Source organism: Mirounga leonina, unplaced genomic scaffold (assembly GCF_011800145.1).
Source record: "Mirounga leonina isolate KUSES-001 unplaced genomic scaffold, KU_Mleo_1.0 Mir_488, whole genome shotgun sequence".
In the NCBI taxonomy this organism is placed as follows: Eukaryota; Metazoa; Chordata; class Mammalia; order Carnivora; family Phocidae; genus Mirounga; species Mirounga leonina.
In genome coordinates this window covers 1,955,340-1,967,085 of record NW_023270777.1, presented here as the reverse complement: position 1 = coordinate 1,967,085, position 11,746 = coordinate 1,955,340, and the positions used below count along the sequence as shown (strand labels likewise).

The 11,746-nt window shown below is 55.2% G+C and overlaps 1 protein-coding gene across 2 annotated transcripts; it reads left to right on the top strand.

Annotated features, from left to right (window-relative positions):
* The first annotated feature begins 440 nt into the window (after positions 1-440).
* Positions 441-11,531, top strand: ASGR2 (asialoglycoprotein receptor 2). 2 transcript variants are annotated; one of them, XM_034989429.1, is made up of 8 exons: positions 441-564; positions 3,836-3,955; positions 4,163-4,258; positions 4,829-4,900; positions 5,037-5,123; positions 5,205-5,350; positions 9,277-9,383; positions 9,611-11,531. In XM_034989429.1, exons 1-8 carry the CDS (start codon positions 441-443, stop codon positions 9,765-9,767), a joined length of 909 nt encoding a protein of 302 aa, XP_034845320.1. In that variant the 3' UTR covers positions 9,768-11,531. The 2 variants fall into 2 exon arrangements, with proteins under 2 accessions (XP_034845320.1, XP_034845321.1); XM_034989430.1 differs by having other exon boundaries at positions 3,836-3,970.
* The last annotated feature ends 215 nt before the right edge of the window (positions 11,532-11,746 follow it).

Here is an 11,746-nt window from a genome sequence, read left to right as displayed (position 1 = left end):
CTCCACTTCTCGCTGTAGCCCCTCCTTGCCCTGGGGCCTGGGCCACCCGAGCCACCGGGGAGTCAGCCCTCCATACCTTTCACAGGTAACCGAGGTGGGGGAGGCAGGTGGGACTGGGGGATATTCGGTATTGAGGAGACCCTTGTTCAGGGACAGCGGGGGCCAGATGGATGGGGGGTGGTTTGGTCCATGAGTGTGGAAGGAGGGCTCCTGGCCACGTCAAGGCCCGAGCAGTCTCCTGAGAAGGGACAGGACCCAGCTGTATTTCTGCCCCACACTCACCTCCAACCTTAGACCCAACCCAGCCTGCTCCCACCCTACATCCAACCCCATCATCAGCCTCTGCCCAAAGTAGCATCTTAGCACAAGCCTTAGCCCCGAGCTCAGCCCCAGCCTTAAGGGGAACCTCAGCCCAACCCAGCTCCAGCCCTGGACCCGGCATGGCCAAGGACTTTCAAGACATCCAGCAGCTGGACTCCGAGGACAATGACCACCCACTGGGTGGAGGTGAGGGCCCGGGCCCTCGTGGGCACAACCCCAGGAGAGGAGACAGGTTCTGCGTAGGTGAGTGTCCGGTTTCTGGGGCTTCACTCCCCCTCCGTCTAGCTGCTGGTGGCTCTCTGTCTCGCTGAGGTCACATTCACCCGAGACCAGGGACAGGGCTTCTCTGGGTGTAGGACGCCCGTCTCCTCTGCTTGCCCCCGACCTCACCTTGCTCACTACCCGCCCCTCCCCCCGGGGCCCCTGAGGGCGAGGGAATAACTCAAAGCTGGAGATGACTTTGTCCCCCTTCCTCCCAACCTGAGCAGGGTGCGCGTGCGCGTGTGCACATGTGTGTGTGTGTGTGTGCAAGGAAAGCACATGCAGCAGGAGGGTGTGTATGTGGGAGGGTTGGGGGATGGGGGATGGGCACAGAGAGATCCCGGGAGACCCCCACTCCCCTAAGCGCCCTGCCTAGATCTTTCTCTAGCAACTCCTGAAGGAAGACTCAAGTGTCTGGGAACTGTTTTCAGGCGAGAGAGATCTGAGCTGAAGGGCAGGAGCCAGGAGCCGGGGAGGGGGTCTCGTGATGGAGCGAGGCTCCATGGAGACAGGAGCTCAGGGAGGGGGTTGGTTAGCCTGGGCTGGGAGGGGGGCCCTCATTCCCGAGGCTGGCAGACAGCGGGAGGGTGGGAGCTGATCAGGGCAAGGGCAGCAGGAGGGACAGGCGTCCCCACCCACGGCTTCTCCCTTCCCGGGTGGTGAGCGGGGGGTGGTCAGGGGCGACATGAATCACACCCTGTGCGTCCTCAGTGCCCATGTGATGCCTGGTATGTAGTGAACACTCGGGATGATTTTGGATATTGTCGGATCCTCTGAGGGTGAGAGGATTCAGTTTAAGCAGGAGGCTTGGACAGAGTTGAGAGGTTTTGGATTTCACAGAGGAGGGAGCTCACCCCAAAAGACCTGATGGACAGCACCTGCTTTTCCAGGACAGGCTTCTGCCTTTCCCAGCGCTCTAGAAGCCTGCAGTTTTCCGCCAGCTTGGCAATGTTTCAACCACTGTTTCCTCAAAACCCCTTTTCCTGCCCCCCTCCCTGCTCCTTTCTCCTTCAAGGACTGTAATTAGGCATGTATTCATGGCCCCACAGCTCACGGATGCTCTCCCTGTTGTTGTTGTTTTTAATTCTTTTCTCTTTCAGTGTTTCTTTTTATATAGTTATTATTGCTGTGTCTCCAAGTTCACTAATCTTTATTGAAGTCTCATCTTCCACTAATTCTACCCAGTGGATTTTCCATTTCAGGCATTGTAGTTTCATGCCTAGGAGTTCAACCTGGGACTTTTTTTTTTTAATATTTTATTTATTTATTTATTTGAGAGAGAGAAACTGAGAGAGAGAGAGCACATGAGAGGGGGGAGGGTCAGAGGGAGAAGCAGACTCTCCGCCGAGCAGGGAGCCCGATGCGGGACTTGATCCCGGGACTCCAGGATCATGACCGGAGCCGAAGGCAGTCGCTTAACCGACTGAGCCACCCAGGTGCCCCATGATTTTATTTATTTATTTGAGAGAGAGAGAATGAGAGAGAGCACATGAGAGGGGGGAGGGTCAGAGGGAGAAGCAGACTCCCTGCCGAGCAGGGAGCCCAATGCGGGACTCGATCCCAGGACTCCAGGATCATGACCTGAGCCGAAGGCAGTCGCTTAACCAACTGAGCCACCCAGGCGCCCCCTTACCCCCATTTTTAAAAGTTGTGATAAGAATACTCAATATGAGTTCTGCACCATAGCACACGTCAGTGCAGGTGTAAGGATATACCACAGATGTCTGGAACTTACTCGTCTTGCATAACCAAAACTTTACACCCATTGAACAGCAACTCCCGTGTCCCCAGACCCTGGCAACCACCCTTCTACTCTTGATGTCTGTGAGTCTGGCTATTTTAGATACTAGAAGTGGACATGAGAAAATTTGAGGCACCAAGCGGTCGAGTGACTTGCGCGTGATCTCAGAGCTAGCTGGGGGCACAGCTGGACTCAACCACAGGTGGTCCGACTTCAGAGTGGAGGTGCGGGCATAGATCGCCGAGCTAGCCCAGAACTGGGGTTTCTGGATCATGGGTCAGGTTGGGAAGCAGGACAAGGGCAGTGGACAGGGTTTGAGAGAACAGTCAGACTCAGCCACGGGGTCCTGGCTGGGTGGGGAAGACCGTGCTCAGGGAGGCCTTCTGGATGGAGAGATGCCCAGAGGATGGGGAGGGTGGGAGGGGATGGGTGTGCGGAGGGGAGGCTGTGCTCAGAGAGGGGGAGCGGGCAGTGGCGGTCAGAGACATGGCCTCTCCGAGTCAGCATGGGGTCCTGAGTGTGTCTGAAGGGGGGGGGGAAGGTGACAGTCATTGGTGTGAGGATTTCAAGAGTTCTGGGTGGTCACTCACAGGGAGTGTCCACTTCAGGGTGGTGACAGGAGGTGAACTTGGGAGGAAGACCCTGGGCCCCTGCCTGACCACCCCAGGACGCAGAGGTGCCTGGTGTCATGGCAGCGAGCAGACAGGAAGGTGGGGTCTGAGCCGAAGAGGAAGCATCTTGTTTGCAGGGGGACGGTGCGAAAGCGGGGGGTGTGTTTGTGAGTGTGTGAGATCGTGTGTGTCTGTGTGTATACGTGTGAGGAGACATGTGAACGTGTGCCTCAGTGAGCACGTGCACAGCTCTGAGCGGGACAGTGAAATGAGAGGAGGGTGCACGCGTGGGGGGGTTGGGGTTCAGTCTGGCCAAGGGCAGGGAGAGGTTTCTGTGAGGTTCTGCTGAAGCTAGAGGGGAGAGTTGGTGGTGGAGCGAGGGGTTCTGGGGGCCCCAGGGCAGAGGGAAATGCCAGAGGAGAAGGATGGGGGCTGGGAGGGCAGACCCCAGGGAGCCGTCTGCGGTGGAATGACCCGCAGTAAGGAATGAGGGGTCTGTCGTTGCGGTTTGGGACTCGTCTGAGCGGCCCAGGCATGGACTGTGAGAAGGACACAGGGCCTGGACCCCGGTACCCCAGGTCCGGGAGCGGGGCTTTGCGCACAGATGATGTGAACTATCGTGGGCCCTGTGCTTTGTGTTGCACTTACCTGTGTTGGTGTGTGTGCGTGTCTGTGTGTGTTCATGGGGCGGCGAGTGTGCAAATGCGCGCGTGTGCAATGCCTGGCCCCTGGGTTCAAAGCCCAGTGACTCCCTGCACAACCAGCCCCCACCTACTTCCCTCCCACCCACCCGGGGAATGTGCCTCCTCAGACTTCCGTTCCCCCGGGGTCTCCCATATGTCCACTCTCTGGGTTCCCCCTCCCCAGGCCCCTCCTTCTGACGCCCCTTCTTCTCCGGCAGGGACCCCCACGCAGCCGCCCCTTCTGCTGCGGCGCTTCTGCTCCACCTTGCGCCTCAGTCTGCTCGTCCTGGGCTTCAACGTCCTGCTGCTGGCGGCCATCTGCGTGATTGGGTCCCAAAGTGAGGGTCGCCGGGGCCGGCCGGGAGGGGGGCGCCGAGCCGGGGGCCACGAGATCGGGGAGCGCAGCGAGAGGGCAGCAAGGAGCAGCGCTGGGACAGCTGTGGGGCGGTGATGGGGCCGGGAGGGGGCGGGGACGCGGACGGGGGGGCTGTGAGGCCGGGCGCAGCCCTCCCCACTTTGTCCTGTTCCCTCTGTCCCCTGGCCAGGAGCACAGCTGCAAGAGGAGCTGCGCATCCTAAAGGAAAACTTCAGCCACTTCTCCCACGGCGTCCTGTCGGAGATCGGCACTCTCTTCTCCCATGGTGCGTGGAGGCTCCGGTGAGGCCGGGGCTGCGGCTTATCCGCGCGCTGGGTTGGCTGCGCTCGGTGCCGGACGCCCGGTGCCCCGTCTGCAGGAGGGGCGTGTTTGGGGTGCTGGGGGCACGACACCCAGCCCGAGAAGCTGGGCAGGGCGTCCAGGGACGCTGATCCCTGGGCCGAGGGAGCCTGAAGGATGAACAGGCAGGTGAAGACGATGGGGGTTCGTGCCAGGTAGCGGGAACACAATCTGCAAAGCCAGGAGGTGAGGAAGACTACCGTCCATTCCCATGTGCCCTTTGCAGTGTGGCAGGGGCGAAGTGGCGAGGGCTGGGCAGAGAGGCGGTTAGGGGCCGGTCCGCAGGCAGGGACCTCGTGCTAATGAAGAGAGGCCCTGTTCTGAGAACATGGGGACCTGCGGAGGGGGTTGAAGCAGGAGAGCGGCCGGCGCAGGTATGGGCCTTGGCAAGCCACTGTGGGGACGGGGTGGAGTCAGGGAGGCTCGGGTGGGCGCGGATGGAGGGCCGTTAAGGAGGCAGAAGGGAGGGAGATGGGCGAGCCTTCCTCTTTCTCAGGGCGCAGTGCCAGTCACCAGCTGATCTCTCTGGAAGCCAAGCTGGAGAAACAGCAGAGGGATCTGAAAGCAGGTCAGAGACCCCCCGACCTTGAGTGTGTGCATGTTGCGTGTTGCGTGTCCCCAGTCCCGAGGCTGGCGCGCCGTGGGGGGTCCCGGCAGGTGGGCACCCCCACCGCCCACATCCCGCCCCCCATGCCACGCCCTAGATCACGCCGCCTTGCTCCTGCATCTGAAGCACTTCCCCATGGACCTGCGCATCCTGACTTGTCAGATGGCCTTCTTCCAGAGCAATGGTAGGGACAGAGGGGGCCTCCCGCCCGGTGCGCCTGCACCCGCCGGCGGGCTCTCACCTCCCCGGGCCCCCGCCCCCGCAGGCACACAGTGCTGCCCCCCTAACTGGCTGGAGTACGGGGGCAGCTGCTACTGGTTCTCGGGCTCCGGGAAGACCTGGGAGGACGCGGACAGGTACTGCCAGCTGGAGAGCGCGCACCTGGTGGTCATCAACTCCAGAGAGGAGCAGGTGAGACTGCACCTTCCCGGGGTGCAGCTGGGAGGCTGGGTCAGGCTGCTTTCTTCTCAGTTTTTAACCAGAGGAAGAGTCCAGAGGCGGAGGTCTGGGAGAGCCCTGGGAAGTTCATGGCGAAGCAGCCACTGATTTTAAGAGGTGGGACATTATTGGAGCCAGGAGCCAGGTGAGCAGGTGATGAGCGGCAGGTGGGGAGACAGAATTCCGGACGGAATGAGCTGAAGGGCCACGGGCTTGGGTGGAGAACACAGTGCCAGGGCTCAGCGCCTTCTTGCTGCATGTGGATGGGTGGTCACTGGGCGAAAGGGACAGAGCGGGTAGAATTCCCAGAGACACACCTGCCATGGGTTACTGGGTCCCCCCTCCAAAGAGTTCCTGGTCTCCCCTGCCTGCTGCCACCACCGGCCACAACCCCAACACCAGAGTTTGCAGGGGACAGCCAAGCCGTTAGGATAGGTGGAGACATTTTTTCAAAAAGGAGGATGTGACTGGCAAAAGTCTTCGCTCGGTGAGAAACACTTCCATATATTTACCTGTAATCCTCTCGACCCCACGGGCAGGCACTCTTATCCCCTTCGAGGGAGGGAGAGATGAGGGGACTAAGGAAACAGTACATGTTGCCAGAATACATTTATCAAATATATATCCAATATATGTATTTGTATATATCAAATACTAAGTAAATATGTAAATATATAGATAAACATATACATTATAAATATATAAATATATAAAGGAATTTCTCCTACGGATTGTGAATACGTGTTGTTTCCAATTTTTAAAAACTGAGTAAGAGTCTTCTCTTTTAATAGATATGCATCTCATTTACATTTGTTTTTAACAGACATATTTAACCTCAAGCCTGTCTTTTTTTTTTTCTTTCTGTCGATATTCTTCTTTTGTTTTCTCACGTTTGCTGTGTGAGATGTATTCTTTTTGTTTTCTCCCCTACGGTATTTTGAACTACATGTAGCTTCTTTTTGGTTATACTAGTGATTACTTTGATCATTTTAAACGATGGGCCAAAATTTATCGACTTCAAAAAACGTCAAAGAGTTCATACAACTTTCCATATGAAAGATGAGGAAACCAGTCTACTTACATTCTTCACATGCCTCCTCTTTTTTTTCTTTTTAAAGATTTTATTTATTTATTTATTTGACACAGAGAGACACAGTGAGAGAGGGAACACAAGCAGGGGGAGTGGGAGAGGGAGAATCAGGCTTCCCACTGAGCAGGGAGCCCAATGTGGGGCTCGACCCCAGGACCCTGGGATTGTGACCTGAGCCGAAGGCAGACGCTTAACCGACTGAGCCACCCAGGCGCCCCAAGCCTCCTCTTTTTTGTTTGTTTGTAAGTAAGCTCCATGCCCAATATGGGGCTGGAACTCACAACCCCGAGATCAAGAGTTGCATGCTCTATCGACTGGCCAGCCAGGTGCCCCGCCTTGTTCTTTTTTTAAAAATTGAGATATAATTGGGGCCCCTGGGTGGCTCAGATGGTTAAGCGTCTGCCTTCGGCTCAGGTCATGATCCCAGGGTCCTGGGATCGAGTCCCGCATCGGGCTCCCTGCTCCTTGGGAGCCTGCTTCTTCCTCTGCCTCTCTCTCTCTCTCTCTCTCTCTGTCTCTCATGAATAAATAAATAAAATCTTTAAAAAAATTGAGATATAATTGACATATAATATGGTGTAAGTTTGAGGGGTACAATGTGTTGGTTTGATACATGTGCATGTTGCAATATAATTACTCCAGCAACATCAGCTAACACCCTTAGCCCTTCACAGATTTTCACTTTTTTGTGCGGAGAGCAATGAAGAGCTAGTCTCTTAGCAACTTTGAAGTTTATGATGCCTCCTTCTTTTCTCTCTGAGATTCCGTAAGCATTTTGCCTGAATAGTTGGAGTCTTTTCTGTCTTTGAATCTCATTAGCCTCGTCCAGATATATCTTGGTGTTGCTCCTTCTCTCTGTAATTTTCCTCCGGGGCCAGGAGCATCCTCTTAATTCGTAAATTTAGGTTTCCTAAATTCTTAAATATAATTTTAATTTGAACTTTTTTTTTCTTGTGCGTTCTCTTTCTTTTTCTGGAACGGGTCATCCAGACGTCCCTCTGTTGTCTGCTGTCCACAGCCCCCACCCTATACTTCTGTCTTTCTCTTTCCCTCTGGGTGGCAGTCCTGTCCTCAAGCCCATCGTTCATGCCCCAGACTTGGCTTTCTGCTAAGTTCCTGGGCTTTTTTGCATGGCTCAAATCTTTCTCTTGGGTTTCTTCCCTTCACTTATCATTGTGTTCTCTTTCTTCTTGGATGTCTTCTTTGATATTTTATATCATTCGTCTCCTCTTTAATTTTGCATAAGTTCCATGATCACAGCCCCCCTCCCCGCCCGTCGCCATTTTTTTGAATGGGTGCAATTCTTTCTTGCCTGTTATTTACCCAGGAATAGGGGAGATGAATTCACCTGGCACTATTGATTCCTCCCCTCAGTCTTCAACCCAGAGGGCTGGATATCGGCGATCTGTATTCCGTTCGGTCATTCAGCTTCCGGTGGCAGCGGGAAGAGGGGGTGGGGACAGCAGGTGGCAGCAAACAGAACATCTGGTCTCTAGCACTTTCCCTCCAGCTCTGTTGACGCCTCTGAATTTGTGGGGCAGGCCCCCCAGCCTCCTCATGCACAGAATGCTGTCCTGTTGGCAGGATTCTAGAATTAATTCAAGGGTGCTGTCATACCTGTGCTCAAGTGAGGTGGTCTGCAATCGTTATGGGGTCTCTAGGAAGCGAATGGAATTAGGAAATTTCCCTCCAAATGGGGTTGTAGACCCTCCACATGCTGTCAAAGGGAAGGGCTAGGCGTGTATGTTAATCAGGCCATCCCCCCGTCTCCTCTATATTCTCCCACTGCTACCCTTCCAAAACATGGGGCTAAAGTCTCTTCTGTAAGAGAAAGCCATGTGGGGGTCTGTTGTCCTCGGGGGTGTGCGTGAGTCCTGGGGAGCTGTCTCAGAGACCACCTCCTCCCCACCCCTGCCCTCACACATTTCCCTCAGACTGCAGACCCCATGTAGCCAAGTCATAAGGGGGTCTGGGCAGTGGGTCCAAGCTTGAAAGGCCCAGGGCCCAACAAAACTCCAGAAGTCACAGCTACACAGAGAAGCAGGACCAGGAGGAACAGGGCACATGCCCTTGAGAGGCAAGTGAAACCGAGATCTTTTCTTTTTTTTAAGATTTTATGTATTCATTTGAGACACAGAGATACAGAGAGAGAGAGAGAGAAAGTATAAGCAGGGAGAGAGGCAGAGGGAGAGGGAGAAGCAGGCTCCTTGCTGAGCCAGGAGCCCGATGTGGGGCTTGATCCCAGGACCCTGGGATCATGACCTGAGCTGAAGTCAGATCAGACGCTTAACGATCTGAGCCACCCAGGCGCCCCTGAAACCGAGATCCTTAGTGGGTGTTGGGGTCCCATGGGGGCAGCAGGGGCCAGAGTCAGGATTCCAAGAGTTCGAGGTCGTGAGCAGAAGACACCAGAAGATGAGAGTCGGGGTAGCAGCTGTGAGCTGGGAATGAGGTGGGGTGCTGAGTCGGGGGGAGCGGTCACAAACCCCAGCACTGGAATTCCTGGGTTCCACCAACTACCTCGAGTTCCTTAATCTCACCTGTGAAGTGTGAATCACCAGGGTGCCCAATTTAAAGAGCTCTTGAAGGATCAAATAAGATAACCTTTGGAAAGCACTTAGCACGAGGTTTAGCCCCGCAAAGTTCCACTCAGCAATAACTCCAGTTCCAGAAGAAAAAGCAAAAATAGTTGTTTTGGGAGTGGACGCTTCAGCCTGGGGACAGAGGGGGCTGGACAAGATGGAGGCAGCCGCAGCTGCCTGCACGGAGGTTCAAGGCACTAGAACCTTCCTTCCCTCCTGTTTTCCAGAAATTCATTGTCCAACACACAAATCCCTTCAATGCCTGGATAGGTCTCACTGACAGCGAGGGCACCTGGAAATGGGTGGATGGCACAGACTATCAGCAGAACTACAAGTAAGTGGCCTCCCCTCTGCCCTGTTGGTTTGGCCTGGGGCCAGCCCCCTGGTCTTTTGCTCCATTACACTCCCACCCTTCCCCCGGGGACCAAACTCCCAACCTTCTCCCTCCCAGGCTGCTGCATCCCCTCCCTGAACCCCTCCTCCTCGGCTGTGCTTTTCTGAGGTGGGGGTGAGCGTCGCAGGGCTGGGGGTCAGAGCTTGAGCTCCATCCTGCCTTCCTAGGAACTGGGCGGCCACTCAGCCAGATGACTGGCAGGGGCATGAGGTGGGTGGAGGTGAAGACTGCGCGGTAGTCCAGGCGAATGGACGCTGGAACGACAATTTCTGCAAGCAGGTGCAACGCTGGGTGTGCGAGATGAGGCTGAACATCACGGCTTAGGAGCCCGCCCCTGCCCCGCCCCCAGCTCTCTGCAGGGGGGATTTTGAAGAAAGGAAAAATAGAGGGGAGGGGTCGAGACAGGAGGGAGGGTGTGCTGTGAGCATCACAGACCCCCAGAGACACTGAGGTCCCGCCTCCTTCCGCAAGTGACTGTCATGATTATAATTTTCAGCCCGCTCCATGGGGTAGGGAAGGAAGATGCAAGTATTTGAAATTGCATGGACTGGTCATTTGGAACTGGGAGATGTGGGGAGCAAAGAAGAGGGGGGCATCTGGAAGAGACAGATTTAGTCCTAGACAGCTGCGCCTTGAGACCCCATCCCAAGGGACACGGGTCAGGGAGGGGAGGGGGGTTTGGAGCAGAGATGCTCAGCTCGAGGCAGCAGGTGGGGGCCGGAGGGACTGCATGGGGAAGCAGCTCCCCCCACCCCAGGGGATCTCCCACAGAAGAGGTTTCAGGGAACAACGGGGCTCCTCCCAACCCCAGGAGCTGTGGTTTGGCTGACGGGGGCTGCAGAAAATGCTTGCTAAGGGAACGGGGTTCGGTAAGACGCTGTCCCCTATCTGCTGTGGGACCACCTCTTCTGGACCTTTCTCTAGCACAGGGTGTCACCAGCCACTTCCTCTGGGGCTAAATGTCACCTTCCAAAATCATTCTGAAGCCAATATTAAGAGGTTCTTGAAGCAATTAGAGTTGTTGTTTTATTTTTACTGCAAAAGTAATATATACTATTAGGAAAAAATGCTTCTCTCTCACACACACAGGGATGCTCCTCACGCCTCCCACCTCTCCCAGAGTTAACTATTTTGTGGCCATTGGATTAGGGCTCTCCAAAGAACCAGCAGGATGTGTGTGTCTGTGTATGTGTGATTTATTAAAGAGATTTATTACAAGGGATGGGCTCATGCGGTTATGGAGGGTGGCAAGTCCCAGGTTCTGCAGGTGCGCGGGTGAGCTGGAGACCCCGGAGAGCCAGTGACCCCAGTTCCAGTCTGAGTCCAAAGCATGAGACCCAGGAGAGCCGACGGTGTGGCTCCATGTGAAGGCAGCAAGCTCAAGACCCAGGGAGGGCGGATGTTTCCATCGCAGCCCGAGCCAGCAAGAAAGCCCGGGTCCCAGGGTGGAGGGGTCAGGCGGGAAGGACTCTGTCTTACTCCCGGGAGGGTCAGTCTTCTTGTTCCCATCAGGGCTTTAGCCAACGGAGCCGGCCGGCCCAGTCTGCTCTACCAGTTCCAATGCTCATCTCATCCCCAAACACGCCCCCAGACACACTCAGAATCGTGTCTGACCAACTCCCGAGGCGCCCTGTGGTCCCGTCCAGCTGACCCACGGAATCACTCGTTCCACGCGTCCCATCGGGACGTTTCCCGCGTTCCTGCGTGGATGCAGCAGAACATATCACTAGGTCGCGTGCTCCTCCTGCTTCCCCGGGCCTGAGGGCGTCCGTCCAGCCTCTGCTGTTCCCTGACCAGTTTATGTCTGTGAACTTCGCAGCGGTAGAGAGTTCCAACGTATGGATGTGCCCCACGTGACTCAGACATGCCCTAGGGTGGACGGCGAGCTGCTATTTTTGCCTGTTTTCACATGTCCTATTTCAAGCGGTTGCTGCTTCTAGCCTCGCACGGTGCTGAGACTTCCTAGCGTTCACTTGCAAAGTTCTCTAGGACGTCTCCTTCAAAAAGTGGTCGGACTGATCATTCGTGCAGCTTGAAGTCTTGTGGGGCTCGAGGCAGCCGCCCCTGCTGCTCAGAGGAGCTCGCTTTTGGTGCTTTGGCTGTGTCTCCCAGCATTGACATCAGAATTTCTAAATAATAGATGCAAACGGGTATTTCTTTATTGATCACTTGTGAGTGTTACTTAGTAATTCTCTATCATGTCGACGGGGCACGATCTTCTCGTTCAGTCTGCAGCAATTTTTTTTTTTTAAGATTTTTTTTTTTTAAGATTTTATTTATTTATTTGAGAGAGAGAGAATGAG